At 42.4% G+C, this 27,683-nt stretch overlaps 2 protein-coding genes across 2 annotated transcripts in view; both read right to left on the bottom strand.

Moving 5' to 3' along the window:
- Nucleotides 1-10,137: 10,137 nt before the first annotated feature.
- On the bottom strand, nucleotides 10,138-14,181 carry LOC101829419 (DNA-(apurinic or apyrimidinic site) endonuclease 2-like). Its single transcript, XM_021226426.2, is given in 2 exon segments — nucleotides 10,138-11,624; nucleotides 11,626-14,181. Coding segments are annotated over 2 exon segments (1,557 nt in total). The 5' UTR covers nucleotides 12,646-14,181; the 3' UTR covers nucleotides 10,138-11,087.
- Nucleotides 14,182-14,305: 124 nt separating this feature from the next.
- The window catches only part of Cd38 (CD38 molecule), a 42,129-nt gene continuing 28,751 nt past the window's right edge, over nucleotides 14,306-27,683 (bottom strand). The window contains exons 2-8 of the mRNA XM_005068715.4: nucleotides 26,467-26,596; nucleotides 25,292-25,427; nucleotides 23,233-23,318; nucleotides 18,845-18,918; nucleotides 17,278-17,370; nucleotides 16,864-16,950; nucleotides 14,306-14,750 (exon numbers count right to left, since the gene is read on the bottom strand). Coding sequence (XP_005068772.1) covers nucleotides 14,696-14,750; nucleotides 16,864-16,950; nucleotides 17,278-17,370; nucleotides 18,845-18,918; nucleotides 23,233-23,318; nucleotides 25,292-25,427; nucleotides 26,467-26,596 — 661 coding nt within the window. The 3' untranslated portion in view covers nucleotides 14,306-14,695. The remainder of the gene's footprint in view (nucleotides 14,751-16,863; nucleotides 16,951-17,277; nucleotides 17,371-18,844; nucleotides 18,919-23,232; nucleotides 23,319-25,291; nucleotides 25,428-26,466; nucleotides 26,597-27,683) is intronic.

Raw genomic sequence — 27,683 nt, 5'->3', positions numbered from 1 at the left:
CACTACAAGGAGTAGCTAAGATTTCACTTCAGATGGTTCAAGTCCAGACCTTGTTTCTGGTTACTTTCCTGACCCATAAGGAGATCATAGTCTAGGGAAAGGTACAGACATATGGACACACAATTTCCATGTAGCCATTCCTAACGCAGACATTCAGTACTTATTGAATACTTATTATGAAAGGAATAGAAAGTGTGCTAGATTTTAAGGCTAGAAAATCCAAGGAGATACCAAGAATTTAGAATCCAAGGAACCAGAGGCCAGCCTCCCATGGGGCTCCATGAACAGCTCATCACTTGCTTCTACATATGAGTCACTGCCAACTTGATCAACTCACAGCTGCTTGATGCCAAGAATACATTCCATACACTACTGAATCCATAGCCCTAGTACTTCAGCTGCATGTGCAAAGCACCCAGAATCTGATGGATGAAATGTAGGTAGAGTTTAAAACACTTCAGATGTAGGTATATGATTCTCTTCCCATCACTATTTCTAAGGAACAGCTCTGATGCTTCAGTCTAGGGAAATGGGATTTGGATGCTGATATTTCACTTGTAGAGTGTTTGATGCTTATCCACATGAGAGCCCTGGCTTCTGTGGCCCCTCCTGATTTTAGAATCTAACACCAACCTATTCCTTATCCTTTTGTGTGTGAACATATGTGTACATGTATGTATGTGTAAGCATATGTGAAGGCCAGAGGTCAATGTCAAATAGTGGTGGAAATCCACATACAATTCCAACAACAACAACAACCATTCCAAAACAAACAAGAATGAGCTATCAATGGTCATTAATTTCCCTCAATATTAATTCATACTCATCACAGGAGAAATCCACCAAGATGAAGCTTCAATTCTGAACATCTATGCCCCAAATACAAAGGCATCCACGTTCATAAAAGAAACATTACTAAAACTGAAAGCACATATAAAACCTCACACACTTATAGCTGGAGACTTCAACACTCCACTCTCACCACTAGACAGGACTACCAGACAGAAACTTAACAAGGATACAAAGGAACTAATAGAAGTTATGACACAATTGGATTTAAAGACATCTATAGAATACTCTATCCAAACACAAAAGAATATACCTTCTCAGTGCCATGTGAAACCTTCTCAAAAATCAGTCATATACTTGGCAACATAGCAAACCTCAACAGGTACAAAAAAATTGGGATAACTCCAAGTATCGTATCAGACCACCACGCTTTAAAGTTAGAATTCAACAACGACACAAATGGCAGAAACCCTGAAAACTCATGGGAATTGAATAATGTACAGTTGTACCACTCCTGGGTCAAAGAAAAAATAAAAAAAGAAATTAAAGACTTCCTAGAATTCAATGAGAATGAAGACACAACATATCCAAACTTATGGGACACTATTTTTTTTAGTTTTATTAAAATAAATTATGACTTAGAAACACGCATGCATGCTTCACATGTCAATCCCAGCTCTCTTTCCAACTACTCCTCCCTTGTCCCTCACCCAACCCTCCCCCAGGTCCCCACCCAATCCCTACATTATTCCCCAGGGAGGGTGAGGCCCTCCTTGGAGAGATCTCCTGACTCTGTCATTTCATCCAGGGCAAGACCTAGGCCCTTCCCCATGTGTCCAGGCTGAGAAAGCATCCCTCCATGTGAAATGGGCTCCTAAAGTTCATTTGTACGCCATAGTGAACACTAATGTACTACCCAAGGCCTCAGAGATTTCTGAGGCCTCCTCACTGACACTACATTCATAGAGCCTGGATCAGTCTCCTGTTGTCCCGTTAGTCATCAGTCTGGGGTTCAAGAGCTTCCCCTTGTCCAGTCAGCAGTCATTGTGGGCTTCACCAGCATGGTCTTGACCCCTTTCCTCAAACCTATAATGACTCCATCTATTATGGCATCTCTCATCCTGCTCTCCTCTATTCTTACTGGACTCAACCTTCCAGCTCCCCCATACCTTCTTCTCCCCTCCCTCTCTCTTTTTGCTGGTTCCCTGTGCCCTCCCCCGATGTTCTCAATCTGCTCAGGAGAGCTTGCCTCATTATGGGACACTTTGAAAGCAATGCTAAGAGGAAAATTCATAGCACTAAGTGCCCACATGAAGAAACTGGAGAATAGTCACACTAGAGAATTAACAGCACAACTGAAGGCTCTAGAAAAAAGGGAAGCAAACTCACCCCAGAGGAGCAGACACCAGGAAATAATTAAATTGAGGGCTGAAATCAATAAAGCAGAAACTAGGAAAACAATACAAAGAATCAATGTAACAAAGAGTTGGTTTCTTGAAAAAATCAACAAGATAGACAAACCTTTATCCAAATTTACCAAACAGCAGAGTATAGCATACAAATTAACAAAATCAGAAATGAAAAGGGAGACATAACAACAGACAGTGAGGAAATCCAGAGAATCATCAGGTCATACTTTGAAAAGCTATACTCCATGCAATAGAAGCAGAAGGGTTTTTGCCAATTCTTTTTACGAGGCTTCAATAACATTGGTACACAAGTCACACAAAAACACAACTAAGAAAGAGAACTTCAGACCAATTTCCCTCATGAACATTGATGCAAAAATACTCAATAAAATACTGGCAAATCAAATCCAAGAACACATCAGAAACCTCATCCACCATGATCAAGTAGGCTTCATTCAAGGGATGCAGGAATGGTTCAACATAGAAAAATCCATCAATGTAATTCACCATATAAACAAGCTTATAAACAAAAAAATCACATCATCATCTCTCTAGATGCTGAAAAACCCTTTGAGAAAATCCAACACCCATTCATGATAAAGGTCTTGGAGAGATCTGGGATAACAGGAAGATACCTAAACATAATAAAAGCTATATACAGCAAACAAACAGCCAACATTAAACTGAATGGAGAGAAACTCAAGGCAATTCCTCTAAAATCAGTAACAAGACAAGGCTGTCCCCTCTTCTCATACCTCTGCAATATTGTACTCGAAGTTCTAGCTAGAGCAATAAGACAACAAAAGGAGATCAAGAGGATACAAATTGGAAAGGAAAAGGTCAAACTTTCACTATTTGCAGATAATATGATAATTTACAAAAGTGACCCAAAAATTCTAACAGGGAACTCTCACAGCTGATAAACATCTTCAGCAAAGTGGAAGGATACAAGAGCAACTCAAGAAAATCAGTAGCCTTACTATATACAGACAATAAAAGGGCTGAGAAAGAAATCAGAGAAACACCACCTTTTACAATTGCCACAAACAACATAAAATACCTTGGGGTAATGTTAACCAAACAAGTGAAAGACCTGTATCACAAGAACTTTGAGTCTTTAAAGAAAGAAATTAAAGAAGACATCAGAAAATGGAAAGATCTCCCATACTCTTGGATAAATAGGATCAATGAAGTAAAAATGGCAATCCTGCCAAAAGCAATCTATAGACTCAATGCAACCCCCATCAAAATCCAAGCACAATTCTTCACAGACCTTGAAAGAACAATTCTCAGCCTTATATGGAAAAACAAAAATCCCAAGATAGCCAAGACAACCCTACTCAACAAAGCAACATCTGGAGTCATCACCATTCTGGACTTCAAGCTCTATTATAGAGCTACAGTCCTGAAAACAGCTTGGTATTGGCACAAAAATAGACAGGTAAACCAATTGAATAGAATTGAACACTCTGAGATTAATCAACAAACCTATGAACAGCTGATTTTTGACAACATAAATCCAGCCACACTGAACCTGTTAGAAGAGGAAGTGGGAAGTACGCTTGAACGAATTGGTAGAAGAGCCTGTTTCCTGAACATAACACCAGTAACACAAATAATGAGATTGACAATTAATAAATGGGATCTCCTGAAACTGAGAAGCTTCTGTAAGGCAAAGGACACAGTCAGCAAGACAAAAAGGCAACCCACAGATTGGGAAAAGATATTCACTAACCCCACATCTGACAGAGGGCTGATCTCCAAAATTTACAAGAACTCAAGAAGCAAGTCTCTAAAACACCAAAGGATCTAATTAAAAAGTGGGGGACTGAACTAAATAGAGAATTCTCAATAGAGGAGTCTAAAATGGCTGAGAGACACTTGAGAAAGTGCTCAACATCCTTAGCCATTAGGGAAATACAAATCAAAACAACCCTGAGATATCATCTTACTCCTGTCAGAATGGCTAAAATTAAAAACACCAATAACAGCTTATGCTGAAGAGGATGTGGAGAAAGGGGAGCACTCATCTATTGCTGGTGGGAGTGCAAACTTGTACAGCCACTTTGAAAATAAGTATGGAGATTCCTCAGGAAAATGGGATTCAGTCTACCACAAGACCCAGCAATTCCACTCTAAAGCATATACCCAAAAGATGCCTTTCATACAACAAGGATGTCTGTTCCACTATGCTCATAGCAGCATTATTTGTAATAGCTAGATCCTGGAAGCAACCTAGATGCCCCAAAACTGAAGAGTGGATAGAGAACATGTGGTACATTTACACAATGGAGTATTACTCAGCAGAAAAAATAATGGATTCTTGAAATTGCAGGCAAATGGATGGCACTAGAAGAAAACATCCTGAATGACATAACCCAGCCACAAAAAGACAAACATTGTATGTACTCACTCACATATGGATTTTAGAGATAGATCAGGAGAGTGCCAACTTACAATCCCAGTGTCAGTGTGTTGGGCCTAAGAAAAGCTTGGATGAGAGGCCCAGTGTAGGCTCCTGAGCCTGACTTGAGTTTGGCAACCTATCTCTTACCTGTAACCTCCACTTGGGGGTGACTCACCCAGGCCTGATGTAAGATTGTCCCCCTGCCTAGCTACATGCCTGCTTGGTGGAATATTATTGGCCCTTACTCTTCATATCACCTTACCCTAGCCTAAGATTCCTATCCCCTGCCCTCAGCCCTATATAAGTTCCTGCCTGTTGGAATAAATAGAGATCTTGCTTGGACATCCCAACTCAGTGTCTAGTAGGGGGAGGGTCTGAGTCATCGACACTCACCATCCTGCTCAGACCCCTGGAAGAGACTGGCTGGACAGGCCCTTCCCCTGCTCTACTGCAGGGAGGACCCTACACCAGTGAGTCTGGGAAACAGGGAGGTTCCCAAGAGATATGCCTGGTACTTCAGAGAAGGTGGAATGAGGCAAGCTCTCCTGAACAGATTGGTAACATGGGGGGAGAGCACAGGGAACCAGGAAAAAGAGAGGGGGATAAGAGGAGGGGAGAAGAAGACATGGTGGATCAAGGTTGAGTTGAGGTAAGAATAGAGGAGCGCAGGATGAGAGATACCATAATAGATGGAGTCATTATAGGTTTGAGGAGAGAGCTGACACTAGTGAGATTTCCAGAGATCTACAAGGATAACACCAACTGGCAAATTAAGCAATAGAGGAGAGACTACATTAATAGCCCCTTCCTGATGATAAGGTTGATGACTACCTTATATGCTATCCTAGAACCTTCATCCAGCGACTGATGGAAGCAGAGACAGATACCCACAGCTAAACACTGAACTGAACTCCTGGAACCCAGTGACAGAGATGAAGGAGTGATGAGCAAAGGGGTCAAGACCATGCTGGTGAAACCCACAAAGACAGCTGACTGGACAAGGGGGAGCTCTTGAATCCCAGACTGATGGCTGAGTGGCCAACAGGGGACTGATCCAGACTCCATGAATGTAGTGTCAGTGAGGAGGCCTCAGAAATCTCTGGGACCTTGGGTAGTAGATCAGTGTTTACCATGGCATACAAATGAGCTTTAGGAGCCCATTCCAAATAGAAGGATGCTCTCTCAGTCTGGACACTAGGTGAAGGGCCTAGGTCCTGCCCTGAATGAAATGACAGACTTTAGAGATCCCCCCAAGGAGGGCCTCACTTTCCCTGGAGAATGATGTGCGGATTGGATGCGGGGGGGGCTGGTGTGGCTGGTGGAGGGAGAAGGGGTGGGAGGGAGAGGGAGCTGGGATTGACATGTGATGCATTAATGTTCCTAATTTAAAAAAACATATATTGAGAAAATAAAAAATATCCCCAGTTGAAAAATGGTGTTGTGGAAAGGAGAGTGAGCTTCTTGAATTTAAAGAAATGAGGTAAGATTTTGCCTTTCTGGGGCTGGAGAGGTGGCTCAGATGTAAAGAGCACTGGCTATTCTTCTAGAGTCCAGAGTTCAATTCCCAGCAACCACATGGTGACTCACTACCATCTGTAATGAGATCTGGTGCCCTCTTCTGGTCTGCAGGGATGCATGCAAACAGAATACTGTATGAACAAAAAATACATCTTTTTAAAAAATTGCCTTTCTGCCATGTTCTCATGCCAAATCCCCATATGCTTTGATCATTTACTCAGCCTCATTTGTTCTCCTCCTCTTCCAGGTTTTCATCTTGGATGCTTTTGTTGAAAAGTAATGAGTAGTTTTCAGCAAAGAAATGAAAAAAGAATAAAAAAGGTCAACTCCCCTTCCATGTGATCCCAATATTTTCAGCAGACCAGGAAGAAGGCTCTCAGTTCATGGTTCTTCCAGGACTTGAACCCAGGTCAATGCCTTTAATGACTCAAAATGGAAAAAATCTCAATTTCCTTCATTAAGTTGGGGCTTGGGCTGGCTTCTCCCTACTTTCTTGAATATTAAGTGACACCTGTGTTGTAATTGGAAAGCATGGTTTTCTGAAAATGACTGAGCATCAGTAACCTGTCTCATAAATCTGATATGGTAGTGCATATATTAAAAATTCAACAATATACCACAGCCTCACAACTGAGCACCAGGTTCATTCACTCATTCACTTGCATAATCAGATGCCAGGTTTCAGGTTGGGCAACACCTTAAACTAGCAAGGCTAGTTTCTTTGGTCAAATAAGAAAAAGGAGACTTTGGATTACACATATCTGAGGAGTAGGGACTCCTGTCTCTGAGTGGTAGACCAGAGCCCTTCCTGGAAGCATGACGTTTCTTGATACCAGAAGACCAATACTAGTTGTAAATTTCGGCACCAGCTCTTCTCCTGCCCCAGGGGAAGTTCCCACATATGATGCTCACAGCAGCCCTGGGAGAGAGGTGTTACCTTCTCCCTAAGAAACCAGGTGGCATACTCAGATTCACACAACTAGTTACCTCAGTCTCTACACTTGAGTTAGGTAACTGTTCCACCTGACCAAAAGTGCTCCCTTAATATGGGACTATTAGTGCTCAGATACAACAGTTCTCAGAAAATTGGGACACATTGGTGACCCCATGTTTAGTATTGTATTTTCTATCAGATAGCTCAGGTTAAGGGCCTGATTTGGGGGCAGGTAGGATCCTTTGAAACCAGCTACCTACTGCACCACTACTGGACTGTCCTCTGCTTCCATGGTCCAGAATAAATTTCCAAGAGTCACATCTGTGATCCTGCTAGCAGGAAGGACAGGAAAGGAAGACAGAGAACCAAAGAATAATCCTGCCTTATCTCTTAAGGAAGTTTCTCAAAAGTTTCATAGAATGCTTCTACTGACACCATTCACTAAAACTCATGTGAATTCACCTCCTCATAGAAGAGGCCAAATGGCTTTGTTTTGAACTAGATAAACATGCTATTCTTTCAGACAGAGGTGAGAATGGGTGTTACAAAACAGCTAAGTTAACAGGCTCATGACTACCACTGAATCCTCACTGTTGAGTAAATATTCACAGATGCCCATTAAAATCATCATTATTACTATCCAGGTACACGCACTTGGCTCATATAGGGACTAACAGGGAACCAACCATAAAAGACCCTGGTTTGATACTTAGGAGATAGATAGGTAGATAGATGGATGGATGGATAGATAGACAGACAGACAGACAGATGTAGACAGGCAGATAAAGTAGAGAATGACACCATGAATGACTTCCCCAGGAGGACTTTGATCTCAATGTTCTTGCTCTTAATGAGTTCTGTCCTCGTGCTTATGAGACAAGGTGCGTCCTACACGGCATCCTCACAAAGGAGTCACCCAGGCATGTTAAGCTATTTGAAGGATCAATAAAAGTGTGCTGTTACTATAGATTGGGACATATGCTCTTTGGAATGATATTTTTGAACTAGAAACACTTGTGGTCTTTATGGCTTAAATAGCCTATCCTTTTTTATTGAATAGGGAATTAGATGCTTCTGGGTCTTTTAACGTGAGGGAGACATCAACATTTGCTGGTACTAACCAGTAATTATGAGTTCTTACATTTCTTACCCTTGTCTTTATTAACTCTCACTCAGATCCCAGAAACCCTTCAAGGTAGGCATTGTATAATCTTATGGTGAATGAAAAAGCTTTTGGCCTGTGATCCTCAAACCTAACACTGATGCTCTCCTCCACAAGGCTCTCTGCTGCCCTCTAGTGCCTGCTTCTCATTCTCACCCTTATTTTCCCCACTGCATGACAGAACAAGCTCTTGAAAATGACAAAGCCACCATTTTCCTATTCTTATGGCCTACAATGCCCATCATGTGTGTTATGCTTAACAAAACCGAAGATCAAAGAATCTAAGTACATTGACCAACATCACAATACATGCTGGTTGACTGGAATACAAAATTGGTCTTACTTGACCGATGAAGTTTGTTTTTGTTTTTCAAGACAGGGTTTTTCTGTATAGCCTTGGCTGTCCCAGAACTCATTCTGTAGACAAGGCTGGCCTGGAACTCACAGAGATCTGCCTGTCTCTGCCTCCCGAGTGCTGAGATTAAAGGTGTGTGCCACCACTGCCTGACTTAACCAATGAATTTTACTGCCACCACTGGCCAGCTTGACCGATGAATTTTCCTGCCAGACAAGAGTGTGTCAGGCGGCGAGCATCGTGTGCTGAGGGAGCGGTATGGTAGGACAAGAAAGAATAAAACGTGGCATGAACATGAACTGCAAAGACCACAAGCTTCCCTCTGCTGTCACGACCGTCTTAGTCACCCTGCTTGATGTTCAAGAATGAGGGGATTTCTCATTCTGTGAAGGTGAGCTGCCAACCTAAACTGAAATGATGTCAGAGTGGCCAGCCATGGTCAGGAGAGCAGGGACTGGATTGGAAATGGCAAGGTAGGCAGCTGAAGTTCTCATTGTCTTAAGGAGTGAAAACAACAGATCTCAAATTCTTAGATTTGGGGCTGGAGGGTTCCGTCTTGGTCTTTGTCAAAGGAGCTGGGGTTTGGAAGGGATCTCACTTGAGATGGAGCTAGCTGTGAAGAAACCGTTCTTAAAGGATAGCTGGATTTATTTCTCCCTTAGGTGGGAAAGTATTAACCACTTACGGCGATTCAAACCCTGTGAGAGATTGTAGTTGGTCCTTCTGGTAGGCAAGAGACCCAATCACTCTTTTTCGTTACCACCCTACCCTTCAAGGTCTGAAGCTGTCAAGGTCTCAGCTTCTAATCTAAGTTTGCTTGTCAAGGGATTTTCTTCAGGAAAAACACAAGCACCAGAACTGGTAGAGTTTCCACAAGTGTTAAGCAGTTTCATAAAAATTTCACACATTTCTTCCTATAGGATACGCAAAACAAGGCAACAGGTGGGTGTTCTACTTTTCTTTCTGTTGCTGTGATAAAATACTCTGGCCAAAAACAACTTGGTGGGGGGGGAGGTTATTTTAGTTTGCAACTCCAGGTTACAGTTCAGCTCTGAGGGATGTCAAGGCAGGAGTTTGAAGACATACATGCTTATACTATCTTCAACCAAGGGACTCACTTCACAGGCGAAGAAGTGTGGCAAGAGCCACAGAGGGCACTTCTTGTGAGCTCACAGATGGGCTTATGCTAAGTTAGCTTTTGATATAGTTCAGAACCATCTGCACAGGGACTGGTACCACCCACAGTGGAGTAGAGCCTCCTACATCAATTGGTCAAGAAAATCTTCACAGATATACCCACAGGACAATCTGACCTAGGGAGTTCCTAGACCAAGGGTCTCCTATCTCTCGTAACTATTGCCTGTGTCAAGTTTACAGTTAAAGCTGACCATGATAATGGGTATTACTGTGATTGTCATTTCAGAAGGAGGTTCAGAGATTTTTCTTTTTTATTATTTATTTTTAAGTTTAAATTTAGATTAGAAACAAGGTTGCTTCACAAGTCAGTTCCAGGTCCATCTCCCTTTCCCTCCCCTCCTCCTGTGCCCTCCCCCCACCCCCCATTATCCCCTCATTTCCCCAGGGAGGGTGAGGCCCTCCATGGGGGTATCCATAGTCTGTCATTTCATCCAGGGCCAGAGATTTTTCTAAGGAATAATTTATATCAGTTCTTCACATCAGACATATCTATGCAATACATTTGAGACTGATATAGCAATTAAGATAGGACTATCCATTACCTGCCCGTCCACCTCTGTTAATTCTATTCCCAAACGTTGTCATGACTGTATTCTAGCACTGGAGGATATACCAGTGACTAGAAAGCAAGCAGAGTCTTTTAGCTCACCCTTGCATAGTGGAGAAACTGGGGGTGTTATCTTTGCCTGGGTGACTCCCAAATCTTTTTCTTGCTCTCCTGGATAATCCATAAAATCCAAATAGCATTTAGAAAATTTCTATACACCCAAAGAATTCTGATGTCACAATGGAGGTGACTGACAGCTATACTTTGTGGAGAGCCTAGTGCAATAACTGATAGTTCTCCATTGGTCTGCTCTTGCATCAAGTTTTTAAGTGCTGTCTCACGTTTGTCTCACTTAGCAAGAACCACCATTTTGTTATATAGTTGTATAACATCCTTAGAGGAGTATAGGTGAATCTTCTTCACAGAGAACACATTGCCATTGCATGATTCTCATCCCTGACTTTTTTTTTAACACTGAAACAAAGACACAGATTTTGTTTATTAACAAATACATTGCACATCGAGGGAATCAGGAGTTTAAAATTATAACTTCCTGGGTAGCTGGTTCTCATGTGGACAAAGAGGAAGAAAGGGCGGGGTGAGAAGAGGAATGTCTTAAGGGAAAAGAAAAGCTAGGGCAGGAGGAAGGAGGAGAGAAGGCAGAAGAAGGAAGGGATCCTCTGAGGGGAAGGCAGCTTAGGAGGTGGAGACCTGGTATCAGACACTGTGTATAGCTGACCAGGCCAGACACACTCAGGTCTCAGTTGGTTCAGCTAGGCCTGCTCCAGAGGAAGAAGTTGCAGCTTGATGAGGGGTCATTAGGAGGACCTTGTGGCCTGGCACATGTGTAGAAATGTCGGCCCATGTTGGGTCCTGTTTTTTTCACAATTCGCATCACACGTGGCTCCCTGTGGCCTCTGCAGAGGGGTGTGGGTGAAGGTCCACTCAGCACAGACTTCCAAAACAAGGTCTGTACCGCCTTCTTATCTTTGACCTCAGAAACCTTGGTCTGCTCGGCTACTGTTCTGGCTATCACATCCTCTTCTTGAGTCTTTGGAGTAACGAGAGTGCCCACAAGAGGCAGCCTAGGAAGGTCTACAGCAGGAGAAGTCTGAGGAAGGTTAACAGAAGGTTGAAAATAACTCATCAGGTTTCTCTGGCATCTTCTGGAGCCGCCTTGATGTTTCTGAGGCCTGGATGAGTACCTGTGGGCCTGTGATTTTTGTTGTTTCTGGACCTGGATTTGATGGCTGGGCTGCAGGACTTGCTGCTCCCACATAGGTTCTTGTTTATGAGGGACTAGAAAAACCAAGAATCTTGAGCTGGGTACCTGAAAACTCAGGGAGGAAACGAGTACACAGAGCTGGGCACTGTTTTGCTGGCACACAGGACATATTCAAGACAGCTCCCACAGGGCAGTGGTCAGAGCCCTTCACTTCAGAGAGCAGGAAGGCAGCTTGGAACGTATCTATGACTAGAGTCCTATCGCCTAGTACATAGTCAAGTCGGGCACCGTAGTTGAGATGGCGGGCACCAGTGATGACTGGCCAGCAGGTGAAGGCCCTCTCCTGTTTTGGATAGAAATAACGGTAGCTGTCCATAAAAGACCCTATATGGGACCCAGCATGGTACTCCAAGTCACTGAGCAAGCCATCCAGCCACTTACGCCCTGGGTCTTCTTCGAACCACTCTAGACTGCCAGCATTGCAATGGTCGATGGGACGGTGAGCTGTATTCAGGTCCCCCAGGATTATTACATGGCAGCCGGCTGCCAGGAGTGCTTCTGCTCTGATCTGCAGCAGGCGATAGAACTGCATCTTAAAGGTTAGACGCTCAGGCTTCCCAGGATCCGCACGTGGGCAGTACACGTTGATAAGGGTCAAGGACTTCTCCTTCCCTTCCCATGTACGGATTTTGTGCTGTGTGAGGACAGCCCGGCCCTCACTATCCAGAGCTCGTAGCTGCTCTTGGGTGAACTCGGTCATGTTTCCATAGCAACCAACATCCCCATTTAGGTTGGCAAAGAGACCACTCAGGCCTTCTTCAGCAGCCACTGGGGTAGCACTGTCCTTACAGAAAGTGGCTACACCAGAATAGCCACGCTGGCTGCGGCTGAAGCTGAAATAGGAGTTATAGCCCTCAACAATAGCCAGGGGCTCCGTCAGAGCATCTCTGGTCACTTTGGTCTCCTGGAGACAGACAATATCAGCGTCCAGCTCTTCCAAAATGTGTCGCAAGACCGTTGAACAGTTACTGGGTATCTGGCATCCCAGACTTTGAAGGGGACTCCGAATCCCATTGATATTCCAGCTTACCACGCGCAACATTTTGGTAAACTATTGTTTCACACCCCAAAAAAAAAAATGTATAGACATAGGCAAACTGTTACCCGGAAGTTAAGTAGCTCTCACCTTCCTCGTGCGTTTGCGCAGGCGTTCTCTTCCCCCAAACCACTGGACTGCTCGCAGAGGCTCCAAATTCAGTTCTCTTTGGTGAGAGATGCACTATGGTGAAAACTGAAAGTGTGGTTCAGGTCCCAAAAAGGAAGGAATGCTGGGTTGTATATGCTTGTAATCCCAGAACTCAGGAGGCGGAGGAAGGGGTTTGCAATGAGTTCAAGACCTACCTGGGCTACATAGCAAGACCCTGTCCAAAAAGCAAAAACAAACAAACAAACAAACAAAAAAGTGGCTGGTGAGAGGAACATCTGTGGTTCTTTTCTTCGGCCGCATATGGGCCCAGACGCCTGAGTTCCTGATTCCCATTCTCCTATATTTAGAAGTCTCCTTGGTGCATCAGGCCAGTTACAACTGGTTTTCCAAAGACTATTGCTTAAGAGCAAAAGAGTGTTCTTTCTAACATTTAACAGTCAACCAGAGTCTGGGAAGACACACAAGTTATAGACTTGGGAATTTGTATTTGGAAGATGCTGGCCATGAAGAGGCAGTCTTCGGTGGTGGTGTTGTCTTTTGTATATGAGAGCTTGCAGACTTGAGTTGGGCTGCTTTCAGACAATACCACAGAGGGTAGCTGAGACAAAGCTCCACCCTCTTCAAGCAAATCCTTTGAAGCTGTTATCAATTTATTTTTATTAATATCTACTAAAGACACTTATTTTAAAAAAAGCACAAAAATTCTTTGGGTGTTGAGAAGTAAATAACACATTTCCAAGTAACAATGGAACCAAGAACAGTTTGAATGGTAACCAGTGCTGGTGTGCACAGCTGCATTGTTTCAGCACAAGCAGGTCTCAGAGCAAAAGGCAGTTCTAGAATCTAAGAAAAGAAAGCAGGCTGAGACGTCAGTTACCTGGGCATCTGTCTCAAAAGACTGAACAAAGATATTCAAAGAAGATGGAAGAAATAAGAAATTTCTATATTTCTAAAAACAAGCAAAAATCCAATTAAATGAAATGAGGAATACTAAAGATTGGAGCTTTGAAAAACTACAACAAAAATGTCAATACCAAAGCAGGACTGATCTAAGAAAAAAAAGGATAGAAAACTAACTGATAAAACTATCAGCAATAGTTTAACTCAAAATTTATCTCAGTATTTTGGGTCTTTTGGGGGGTGGGAATTCGAGACAGGGTTTCTCATGTAACAGGCCTGGTTGTCCTGCAACTCAAAGATCCACCTGTCTCTGCCTCCTGAGTGCTGAGATAACAGGTATGTGCCACCATTGCCCCAGCTCATTAACTCAATATTTCACCAAAAGCATCTTACTACCTATAAATAACACCAAGTATGAGGAGGAAAAGAAACAGGGTGCAATTAATTAGTTTTGAAACCATACATAAAAATTACATTTCAGGCTGGGCAGTGGTGGCACATGCCTTTAATCCCAGCACTCAGGAGGCAATGGCAGGCAGATCTCAGTGAGTTCAAGGCCAGCCTGGTCTACAGTGTAAGTTCCAGGACAGCCAGAACTGTTTCACAGAGAAGCACTGTCTCAAAAAACCAAAAAATAAAAAATAAAAAAACCACATTTCAGATTCTATTACATTCAATTTAATACAACAACATTTGATGAACAATAATGGAGGCTACTATCAGTTTCATTAAAAAAGAAAAAAGTATGATAGCAAATATATACAATATAAAAGCACCACATGAGAAAGTTAAAATGAAATAACAATATAAAAGTTTAACTCTTCTGTATGGAGTAGCTTTTTCTTGAGCAATGGTCATTTACAGGAAGAATTGAGTTGATCGTGTAATGTTGGCAAGTTCTTCCATCTCTGGTGCTGACATTGTAGCGGAGGGCTCTCCCTGACACCATCAGCTATATACAAGTGTAGCTTCTGAGACTTTCAGTTTCTGATACTTTCATCTTGATGATGCTACAAGGGGTCTAAGATCCAAATCATTCATGTGTTTAACTACATGATGCATGTTCAGGATTCTTCACACACTGAACAAACCTGACAGGCCTGTGGGAGAGAAGCAAGAAAGGAAATTAAGGAGCAGGCTGAGGACTGGTCATGAAGTAAAGGACTCACTGCAATGCCCAATGACCTGAGCATTTTCAAAGTTCATGTCGTGGAACAAAGCACTGATTCCTACAAGTTATCCCCAGATGTCCACATGGTGAAAGCTATGGTATATGCACGAATGTGCAGAAGCATACACATACAGTAAATAAATATAAATGTAACAAAACTTTAAGAGGAAAGAGACTGAATGATGCACCTACGGTCCAACTCATCAATGAAGGAAGACCCTCCTTGGCAACCAAATGAAAATGAACCACTAGTATCCACACACATGCTTCTCCACAGCAACAGCACTGAGAAATGCCTAACTCAGGAATAAATGACTTGAAAGTGTGTCCCAATTTAGTTCAGTTCACTTGTAAACCATAGCAGTAAATACCAAGGAGGGTGTGCAATGGAAACATACAGAGGTGAAAAATGAACATCTAGTTCAAATATATCACAAGTATGTGACAGCTGATGATCATGAGACAGCAGGTGTAACCTCTGAGACCACCCACAGTTCCTTTTGGGTGAAAGCATGAGACAGTACAGAACTCAGGGACTGTCCTTAAGAGATTTGGATGCACTATCAGAGAACCATGCTTCCTCTACACACAGCACACTTTAGGTATCTAGCTGGTAAATTAAAGAAACTTTCATTTTCATAAATGTGACTTAACAAAACCACAGAGGCTATGTTCTGGAACCTTCTCCTGGTCCCCCAGTACTCTTTTCTGTACAGAGCATCTTTGAATGACTTAGCCTACTCAGCTGTCTACAGAGTTTCTCCTACAGTTGATCATTTCTTTTGTTTTTTACATTTAACTTCTGCAGCATGTTGATGGGTTTTTTTCCTGGCAGTTTCCAAAGAACAGTCAGCTGATTGATGGGAAATTTGGGTCATCTGGGAAATGAGCTATCCATCTTTTAAATCTGTCCTTCGGCCTTTGAGATATGGGAGGTGATGTGAAGAGAAACAAAAATATTCCATCTCTTCAGCTTGCCCATATCTCACAAAGCCTTTTCTCTATGCTTTAGTCTTGGTTGAAGCTATTCCTCACAGAAAAAGCTCCAAAAACACTTCTTTGTAGAGGGAGATGTCCCTGCCTGTTTCACTGGCCATAACATTTAAAAACAAGGGGCCCCAGTTTTGGAGTTATGGGTGGCTTTAAAGATGTATACCTACCTATAGGTTAATGGTAAATTTTTGTTAAGAATTTACATTACTGGTTTTGGTGTTAATCTCGAAAAGATACATATGAAAATTTACCACATAATAGGCATTTACATTTGAATCTAACTGAGGAAATTTCACATGCAAATTTACAGCCAGCCATAGAATTTTAAAACTTGTGAGAAAGGTCTTGGCAAGACATGTTTCTGTTTCCCTGAAGCCCTGCAGTAAAGCAGGGAGCTTGTCCTTTGAGGGTCAGTCAGCTTTTAGAGCAAGCCACTGCTTAGGGCTGGCAGGAAAGGAGGAAGGGGATAAATGGTCAGGCAGCCAGACTGAAGTCATCGGCTAGGAAAACAAGCTAGGTTTGGTGGTAGGACAGAGACCGTCATACATCAAACACCCCCAAGGCCTGAGAGGGATCTCTGAAGTCCTCTCAGTTCACAGAGCTATTTTGTTCACAAGACATTGATTGCTGTCCTGGATACATGGCTCAGTGGTTAAAAGCACTGACAGTTCTTCTAGAGGATCCAAGTTCAATTCCAGATACCCACATGGTGACTCAGAAAAATCTACAATTCCAGCTCTGAAGGACCCGAAGCCCTATTCTAGCCTCCAGGGACGTGTTATGCACAGACATGAATGCAGACAAAACACTCATACATTTAAAAAATAATAAAATATTAAAGGGGCTAGAGAGATAGCAAAGAGATCCTGAGTTCAATTCCCAGACTTGAACATCAACAAACATCTATAATGAGATCTGGCGCCCTCTTCTGACTTATGGACATACATTCAGGCAGAACACTATACATAATCAGAGGAGGAGGAGGAAGAGGAAGAGGAAGAGGAGGAAAAGGAGGAGGAGGAGGAAGAGGAGGAGGAGGAACCAATTACCTGTAGTTATCCTGGCAGGCAAAAGTCATATTCCTTTTCTGTACAATCAACTTCAGTTCATTTATGGAGGAGCCTGAGCATGAGTTACTAGGGAAGAAAGAAAATATTCAAATAATAAGATCTTTCAAACACTCTCTGAGTGTCTTACTTCCTCTGCATAACTGCTGCTGTGAACAGCATTGAATAGAAGTGAATCAGAAGTCCACCTCTGGGGTTCTCAGGTCAGCAGGAATGAGGGTGTGAAGCAGTCACTGTCCTTTGTAGAGACAGAATGAAGACTCTATAAGGATGGCTAAGTGCAGATAATCCCCATTCATCTGCTAAGCCTGTCTGTTCCCAGTGTGTTCTTGTGACCTTGGGTTTCTTCACAGGCTGATTCATAGACTACTGCTTTGCTACAAAGTAGTGACATACCTGGAATCTGCTTCGATGTTATGCATCACCCAGGCTTGGAGTTTATGAACCTTATTTGGGTCCAAATTAAAGACTTCCACACTTCCAAATGTGCTAAAACAGAAGAGATAAACAACATTCTTCACATAAGGCCAAAATACAGGGCATCCATATCTCCTGCCACAATCCAGCCAGTCAGACATCACTGAGTAGAACCTACCTTGCCTCTCAATTTCTCCATTCAATATGACTCTTGGTTACCAGATTTTCAAAATAAGATTTTTTTCAAGACAAGGTTTCTCTGTGTTACAGCTCTGGTTGTCCTGGAACTCACTTTGAGATCAGGCTCACCTCAAACTCATCAAGGTCTGCCTGCCTCTGCTTCCCATGCTGGGTGTGCACCACCACTGCCCAGCTCAAGACAAGATTTTTAACTACACTTTGGTGCTGATTAATGCATATAAGATACTTGATGTTCAAAGAGTGTCATTACCAGAGAGTTGGTTACAACCACAGAGTCTCCGCTCACCAATACCTATCTCAGTTCTTTCTTGTTAGTGTGAACAGCTATCTCATAGGTGGCAGAAACTTAGCTCTGTAATATCAGATGACAGATTCTGAGTGCTAGAACTTTCATCCTGACTCCCATAGGAAAAAGATGGTCTAAAGAAGACATAAAAAATTAATGTTGCTTTGTGCAATTAAATACTAAAACGGAGGAGAGGAACAATTAATAGTGGGTACCTACAGTGCCCAGAGAAAATTCATATCTTCAGAACATTTTTGTCAGAGGAAAATTAGAGAACAAAGGCTATGGATGTGGTAGAAGCTAACATGAAAAGGAGGCCAGAGATGAGAGCTTGAGTATGGGCCACTTCAGTCCTGAGGAATAAATGAGAAGATAATAGCTGATGTGCACTGGAGAGTTTTCACTAGGCATGGAGCTCAGCACTGTTCACATCTTGACTTACCTCTATAGCATCCTCACCTGATCACTACGTATACAGGGACTCCCAGAGGTTAGATGCCTGCCCAAGCTCACACAAGGAATGTGTAATGATCTCTGGTGTCCACCCTGTTAAACCACTACAGTGCTTTGCTGACAATGCTGCCAACAGAGGCTGAAGATCAGATCCCAGCATGACTTCTGATGTCCACTGCTGTTCAAGTGGGATCCCCACGGGGGAGAGAAAAGTGAGCCACTATTTCTGAATGGTGAGGATGCAGACAGGGAAAAGTGGGGAGGCAGGCCAGGCAGCATGGGTGTAATGGGAGGGTAGAATGCGAGGGGAAAGAAAGCTGAGAAAATTATGTGAGACCTCAAAAAGTCAAGAGCGATGGCTGGAAACTATGCAATGACCCTTAGGAACATTGGAAGATTCTAGACAAAGGAGAAACCAGACCAAACATTGTCCCAGGAAGAAAAATGTCTTCAGAGAATACAAAATCTTTGCTCTTTTTAAGTTCAGCCCTTCAGAACTTGAAAGAAGGCACATCCTTTTGAGAAATGCCATGTCCAATAGGAGACCACAATAAGTGCAATAACTAAACTTTGCAAACAGGATTCAAAGAAAAGAAAAAGAAGTACCTGTTTCTGTAAAATGGTTCACTGAGGGACCCATTGAGCATCACTTGGACCACACCACAGGCAGCTTCTGCAAACTTAAAAAAGACGTTCATCATCATTTTCCATTCAGCAATTCCATTCAAAAGAATATGTAGTATTAGCTAGGAGAGAGAACAGTGTCTACACTTTTAGCACAAGAATGGTGAATCTATCCAATAGCCTAAGCCATTGGAAATATTTGCTTTGTATGAGTTCTTGACCCACCCATGCCAGTCTGTAAATAAAGCAGAAGTAGGAAATCTAGAGTGGGAAAAAATGAGTCTCTAGAGGAAGGACACAAAGGCACTCACCTGGTGTCATGTACTGTAAAGGTTATATCTTATTTAGCAGAAGCGAGGTGACAATTTAGGAGTAAGGGAAACAGAACATTGTGGAAAGAGAAACTTAGGTAAGAGCCAGTGACCTGGAGGCTCTAAAAAGGCTCAAAGAGAAAGGAGATTGCTTGAAGAACTTGCTCTGTAGACCAGGCTGGCCTTGAACTCACAGAGAGGAAGTTTTATTTCTTCATCTTTCATCTGGAAAATTTGCTAAGAACTGGGGCAAACAATGTGAACAGAGTACTGTCCAGCTTTCTCTGGACAGACCCAGACTCCTTCTGTGACATCTGTGGGCATTACCAATTGTAATGATGGAGTGAACAGCTTTAACCATCAGTATGAAGAACTCTGTGACAAATGAGAGCTTGGCTCCCAAGGTTCTTCTAGCACCTTTCGTGATTTATACCTACTACATAGCAGAAGGTAGGTTTTGCACAGGAAAATGCTAAGGAAGGAAAAGATGGCAGGAAAAAGGAAGATATTCTATGCTAGAGATTAGGAAAGAACAAGGAAGTGCCACATAGGAGACAGAAATCCATGTCCCAAAGAGTAGGCAGGCTTCCACCAGGTGAAGCTGTGACTGACTAGGTTTTGGACAGCAGTGGTGTTTGGGGGGAAACTGTAGTGGATGTTGAAAAGTCAGTTCCCAGAAGGCCGTGTGCTTTGTTGGGAAAAAATGGACATTATTTTTCAGGTGATTTCTACACCACTGAATGAGTAGGAGCTGAATTATGAAGTCAGCGGTACTTGTCTAGCTATGCAGGGAGATGATCAGACAGGCAGACCCCTAATCCTTAAGAATAATCGTTAAGCACTGACGCAGAAGAGCTCTGAACTCCACATGGTAGAATTTTCATGAGTCCACTGACACAAGCTAAACATTGGCTCGGGTGACCTCAAGGTCACATGACGTAGCAGCAAGATGATCTGGAGACTCAAGCCTGTAAGAGTAACCACCCTTATTAGTATGCTTGCCTTCCTCTATAAGAGTCTGGCAAGGACCAAGGTGTGGATGTCACAGTGTCTCAGAAGACAGGGTGCCTTCAGTCACCTCAACATTGAACTCTTAGTACCAAGGGCTGAGATGGTAATACAAGAAAGCACTTAGTGTATATAAAACGTGACCTGCTGTAGAAAGTTTTAGTGATGGTGTGGCTGCAAAACATATCCCAGAGTGACAACATAAAGGAAAGCCTTCTCTGAAAAAGCAAGCAAACAAAAATGTACAGAGTCTCTGAATGTCTGAATGTTCAAAACACATAGTAAGTGTTCAACAAATATTTGTTGAATGAGTGGGGGCTCTATTACTTAATAAGATAGTGGTATTTTGTCTAGATTCAGCAATGACACTCTAACATATATACACACACATATATATACATATATATCCATTTGATGGAGATGAAATGAGGAATCTATGATCAAAATATCTAAGGAAGTAGTTTATTAAATATGTCCCCTAAGAATAAGGCCATCAGATTCAAGGCTCATATGAATTCACAGAGAATCAAGCAGAAAGCACAGGGCCTACACGTGTCTACATCAGGTTCTCTCTATATATATACATATATATATTATAGCTTTCAACTTAGCATTTTTAAATACAGAATTCTGATTATATAAATGAGTGAGTCTCTGACTCCTTTGTCTGCTCTCGGGGCTATTTTCTTTCTTTTGGGTTACCATGTCCAGTTTCGATGTGATAGTTTTTGCTTTATCCTTTATATTTTGTTTTGTAGTGTTTGATAGTTTTCTCATAGGAGCCTGTTCTTTTCTAATAAGAGACAGAAAGGGAGTATATCTAGAGGAAGGAGGGGATATGGGGAGTAGAGAGATGGGAAACTATACTTACGATATATTGGATGAAAAAAAGAATCTATTTTCAATAAAATGAAAAAAAAAACAACTTACTACTTTTTAAAAAAGTGTCCCTTCACTCTCACATTAATTCTCTTTCTCACTGCACCACTTACTCCTAAGTCTCTTTAAGGTAGGAATTTAGTTGATACAGGGAATCGAAGAAGAGCAAACCAGCATTTATGCAAGTATTCTGCCATTGATCTATTTCCCTGTCATTTAAAAGACATAACCAGTAAGCAGACAGTGTGAAATAAAGGCTATTGCTTTAAAGTTAGGATGACCTACACTAGGGTCTCAGCTCTGCTACTAACCAGCCAATGACCTTGGATTAGTGTCTTTTAAGAAAATTTTATTAGTCCTCAGAGTGTTTTTTTTACAATGAGTTTTGACCATGTTCATCACTTGTCCAACTCCTCCCAGATCTACCACCCCACTACCACTGACTTGTGCCCTCTGTTTTTCCCTACCTATCAGTCCGACTTCTATTGGCTCAATATTTGTGTTTGTGTGGCCTGTCCCCAGAGCATGGCAGCACTCTTAAAGAAAACTGACTTCTTCTCCAAGCAGCCATCAGTTGCCAGGAGATCCCCTGCTAGTGGGGAGTGGGGGGGCTTTGTGCCCACCTCCCATCTCCATTCTGAGGATTGTTCTTAGGCTTGTACAGGTCATATGTATGTTTTTACAACTGCTGCGAGCTCGTAGGTGCACCTGCCCTGTTGTGTGCAGAAGACACAGTTTTCTTGCGTTCATTCACTGCCTCTGACTCTTACAGTCTTTCTCCCCATTCTTCTGCAGTGAGTCTTTTAAGCTAAGAATATTAGTTTCTTCACCTCCAATGGGACAGACAATTGGTTTAATTCTCATACTACCTATTGGAAGAGAGAAATGGGAATGACATAGAGACATGGGACTTGTTGAGCCTGAAATTATGATGGAGCTATGGTTTGAATGTGTGTTCTTCCATTCCCAGCCCATAATTCATGAGTTGGAAACTGGGGCCATCGTGATCATGGGAGTGGGTAAGAGCACAGGGCTATTCCCTCATGAATAGCATTAGCACCCTTGTGAAGGGGCTCAGGCATCTTTTGTCTTCTGACATGTGGGGACACAGCAATGAGTTGGCATCTGAGAAACAAAGAATAGCCCTCATTAGACATCAAATCCGTTACCATCTTGACCTGCTGGCACTTGACCTAACCAAGGTCCTTTCTAAATTACACAGTCTTAGCTTTTTGTTAGAGCATTCCAAGTGAACTAAGGCATATGTATTGGCAAATTCAAGTTTCCTTTTGCCACACCTCCTCAGATGTGTATTTACTTTGAACTTATAACCAGTATTTTTGGTCTTTTTTCTTTTCCTTTCACTTGTTTTGTTTGTTTGTTTTTTATTATTTTCATTCTTTACACCCTGTGGTCTATTTACAAAGGGCATTTTCTTGCAGAGACACAACTAATGAGAAAATGTAAACATTTCTATGCAGTTTCAAGTGAAATCATATACAGATGTGAGGTAAGTGAATTAGTGTTTCTCACCCCAGATTCTAGATCTGGCATCAGCTAGTAGCTTGTACCTCCATCTTGCCACCTCTGAAGAGGGTATAATGTTTATGATGTTTCATATGGTTGTTGTGAGGATAGAGTTCTTAACTCCTGAAAACAAGTCGGCACATATTAAGTGGTCTATAAATGCAGATTTTTTTTTTTTGGTTTTTCGAGACAGGGTTTCTCTGTATTGTTTTGGAGGCTGTCGGTCCAGCCTGGCCTCGAACTCACAGAGATCCACCTGCCTCTGCCTCCCGAGTGCTGGGATTAAAGGCGTGTGCCACCACCGCCCAGCCTAAATGCAGATTATTAAAACTGTTCCAGTAATCCAACCAATACCTGGGTCACTGGATTAAGCCAAACCTAGCTTCCTGATAGACATAGCAGCTGAATGTTATTCACTCATTGGGTGTAGGGATTCTCTCTCTGAGCTTGCAAAGCCTCTGTGGGTGTTCTCAAGTTGGGTGGGAAAGTCTTCTAGCATTTATCTCTGAGCTTTTGTTCTCAGCAAAGATTTCCACACTTTCAAACCTACAAGGATATGTAACCCAAAACGCCTCAAATTCAACTAGCCATTGACCAAACAATATCTTCAGTCAAAACTCGAGAATTTAATTGCTTGGAACTTACCTTTTGGGAAATCACTTTCCAGAACACTGAGACAGGGTTGTCTGGACAGTTTTCACTCCAGTGTGGGCAAGAGTCATAGTTCATGTCTAAAACACAAGATTTATAAGAAATAGTTAGAGTGGAAAAGGAAGTGTACCTTTGGGCTCATTCTTGGCTGTCCAACCTCAGTGGGAGTGTTTCCCAATAGCATCTGTGCCAAGGCAGAGACTGAAGAATGGACACATCTCAACCCAATTTAACTAAGTGTCCCCTGAATTCCCTCCAACTCCTTGCCTTCCCCTCCAGATCCCAGACAGGAACAGTGTGATGGGTTTTGTCTCACCATTCTGGGAAATGGCAACAAAAGTTTGCCCTAAAGAGACCAGCCCCCATCACTTCCCTGGAGTCCAGGAACACTTAGAGAGAAGGCCAGGCCTTTTTGGGAAGAAGGCACATTCACCAGATACTTCTCTGGTACCCGGCAATTCTCTCTTGCAGAGAGTTTCCTTCTCATCCTCCAGAAGTTTGGGGTCTCAGCCAACCCCATGAAAACAGGCTCAGTCCTTAGTGTGGAACAAAGCACTGAGTGTGGATATGTGGTTTCTATGATACTGTTCTCATGGTCATTTGCCTTAGTATATAAACATTTACTGAGGGTTAGGTTCTGAGACAGAGGGTTGAATCAGTGAGAGTGCTGCCTCAGGTAGCATGTGATGTATTGAAGTCAAATATCCAGAGAAAGATTAACTTGTATTGTGCAATATTACCAGAAAAAGTTCAGGATGAATTTTGCTTTGGACAAGAATTGCTGTCCTCAGACAGACTCTAAAGAGAAGGGCACCTTATGCAGATGGCACATGCAGAGGCAAAGAGCTGTGATGAACTCTGATCAGAAACAGAGAATGATGGAAAATGAGGCACCCGAAATACAAGCCATGCCAACCGGAGGAATTTGGACAGTTAGCCTAGAGGTAGAGAGAGATTATTGGGTTTTAAAAGGAGATAGACACAGTCACATTTTCACTGTAAGAAGTCTGTGCTGTGAAGTCTGTGCTATCAGACGGAGACTGACCTAAAGGGGTAAAGAGTGATTAGTATAACATTACAACTTTCCCAACAAGAGGGGGTGGACTCAGGCAGTGTGAGTGGAGATAAAGAACAGATGTGTCACTTGGCAAATAGATTGATTGACTACAAGGGAAAAGAAAGAAAGACCACCAATAAACTATGAGGATGATACCTTAAGGTGCCAATGCTAAATATCTCACTTATAACAATCAGTTCACCATGTCTGTTTAAAACCAAACATTACACCGATCACCTTAAGTATATATATTTTTTAAAAATGGTTTATGGTAATGTTCAAGAATACATAATGCAGAATGAAATGATATCTCAAGGTTGAGGGGGGGTCATTCCTTGCAAAAAGAGAGGAAGGGAAAGAGGAAGTGGAGAAGGAAAAGGGAGTGGATGGGGGAGAAAAGGAGAGCGGGAGGGGCAGGGAAAGGAGAGAACAGGAAGGAGGGTAGAGACTAGAGACTGCAAGTGAGGGATGTCTTCCCTCAGCAGCATTATAAAGTAGTACTGTGGTTTGATACAGCTTGCCCCCATCAGCACTCATATTGAGCCTAGTTCTCTATTGAGTGTTTTGAATTGATGAGACCTCTAAGAGGAACTGAGATCATGAGGGAATCCTCATGAGGGGATTAATGACTTTCATGGGAGATTTTCCTCTAGACTGTATTAGACTGGTTACTACAAAAATGAGCAATTTAGCTTTCTTGGCTCTCTCTCATTTCCTGTCTTACAGGGTCAGTCATTTCCTCCCCATGTATGCTTCCCACTCCTCAGAGACCAAGGGCTGATATTTCCAAAGGACAGGGATTGCTGTTTTCTAAGAGCATGACTTGTCATTAAGGGCTTTGATGACATTAACACATGTGCCTATTGACTTTCAAGGTCCCTGATCCACCTCAGTGATCATTAGTGTATGAGCCCATTGACTTTTCAATGTCCTTTTTTCAGCTCAAAGATCTACTCCCATGCATCCTGAGCCATCCCAGCTGCTTCAGATCCTTACCAGAAGTGCTGGGGTCTCCACACCACATGAGATCATCAGCAATATAGCCCAGCAGTGTATCCTCCAGGGTGAACATCTTCCCTTGGACCCGGGTATACTCATGGGCCAGGTGTTTGGATTTGCTCCAAAAGAGAGTCTGAGAAAGAACAAACACTCAATTTAGTATATCCAAAATAAAATAAATCAGAGAGCTGTGGATGTGGCTCAACAGAAGAATGAGTGCTGGCATGCATGCAGCTCTGGGTTCTATCCCTATAACTGCAATCAATCAATCAATCAGTCAATCAATCAACCTTTTGTAAATAAAAGAAAGCAGAAGCTATCAGAGTAAATCACACACACACACACACACACACACACACACACAATAGTCATAGAAGTAAGTTTGATTACTGTCTACCATCTACCTCTGTTCAGAGCTCTGTACTGGTACTCCTGGGGGAGGAGACACAGATATCTCCAGTTCACTAACAATAGGATGAGGGGTGATAACTGTGGGTGGGTTGGGGAGCTTCACTTAGTTTCAGACATGTGAAAGTTGCTTTAAATACAGACTCTGAAAGAGTTGTACCTCGTGACAGACCTTTTATAGTATATTCAAAGGACTGAAAAGCAGGCTTCTCTGACTCCAAGGTTTGTTGTATTTGCATTTCAGCTGGCTTATGTTTCTTTAAAGCCTCTTATACTTAGGCAATTTCTTTTCACCTAAACCCACCAAGCCTGAGCATCCCCACTGGCGAATAAAGACTCTGACCCCTGGTTTGCCTACTCCATAGGATGGCTCCTAAGAACTAAGAAGGTGAGGGCTAGGAGAGTAAAAACCAAAGTCACTCTTCAATTGTAAATTGGCCTTGTGTTATCATTTACTTGTCTATTGCTATCAGCAGGTAGGGGAAAGTTCCATAATTATATAAATCTGGATTACTTTTGTTTGTGTGGATTGATTTTAGATTCTTTTCTCTGTGTCCCATCTCTCTGGTATCTTCCTTTCCCAGATATCCTAAACCCTGATGGTATGCTAGGTCACCAAAGCCTGCCCTTCATCAATACTACTCCACCAACCATACCAAATGATGCCTAATACCAAGGTTTTCTCTCTTTCTGCATCCTAATTTTGGTCCTGGGACCTCTTCCCTGTGGCTTTTATTCTCAAATCCAAAAGGAAAATCTGTTACCTTGTCACATGGTATGGTCTGAGTGACCAACTGAACTAGTGGTTCATAGTCTTCCCTTGTGATGTTGCATGGATTCTTGGACACAAATGCTCCTTTGAATGTACTCAGTATCTTCTTGCAGTCCTGATCTCTGTAACAGAAAACGTGGAAAACAGATTTGAAAATGTTTTGGAAGGGTCTTGAGAGACAGCTCATCACTGAAGAGTACTTGTTGCCCAGGCTTGATTCCCAGCACCTGCATTGTGGCTCACAACTGTGTGTCCAGTTGCAGAGGACCTGGCACCTTCGTCTGGCCTCCACGGGCACTGCACACTCATGGTGCATGAACATACATACAAGCAAAACAGCGATACACATGAAATAAAAATAAACCTTAAAGGCATTTTGGAGCATAGAGTAACAACAACAAACGCTCTTCATCTGGGAATCACATACTCAGTGGCAGTCAGCACTATACAGCATCCTATCAGAGGTGCATCACATTCCTCTGAGATGGAAATCAGCCTCTATGCTGAGACTCGGTGAGGTTAAAGTGACCCAGGCGATGAATAATATTAGGAAGAAAATATAAAGAAAACTAGTTCTTTTTTTCTTTCTCACCTGTATCTTATATAAAATCACTTAAGGTTTCTCAGTGCCTTCAGAAAGGACAAGATTTCAAAATGCCTAGTAGAGAGAACAGGATGTTCCCAACCCAGAGGAGTCATGAATGCCTGAGGTGATAGACATGCCAATCACTCTAATCTAGACATTGTATAGTCATGTATATGTGGGCCAAAATGCAGTGTTGTGTCCATAAATGTGTCCAATTGCTATGTGTCAATTGAAACTTTAAATAAGTAGGGCTATTGCAGTTGGACTCACTAATTTAGGACAGGTTTCCTTTGCCTCCAGGCAATTCTTATCCTGGTTATGTTTGACAATCAGTGGATACAAATGTAAATGTTAAAGATTCAATAGCTTTTCTTTCCAAAGTCTAGACAGAGTAGTTTTAGTTCATCAGCACCTGCCTTTAAAAACTATGCCAGGGGCCCAGTGGTTAGGAGCATTTGGCTGTTATTCCAGAGGACCGGGGTTCAATTCCCAGTACCCACATGGCAGCTCACAACTGTCTGTAACTACAGTTCCTGGGAATTTGACACCAATACACATAAAATAAAGTTAAATAAATTTTTAAAAAGCCAGGCGGTAGTGGCATATGCCTTTAATCCCAGGGG

This window comes from Mesocricetus auratus, unplaced genomic scaffold, assembly GCF_017639785.1.
Source record: "Mesocricetus auratus isolate SY011 unplaced genomic scaffold, BCM_Maur_2.0 Super-Scaffold_100006, whole genome shotgun sequence".
Classification (NCBI taxonomy): domain Eukaryota; kingdom Metazoa; phylum Chordata; class Mammalia; order Rodentia; family Cricetidae; genus Mesocricetus; species Mesocricetus auratus.
The sequence above is the reverse complement of the archived record's forward strand: the minus strand, read 5'-3'. Positions and strand labels throughout refer to the sequence as shown.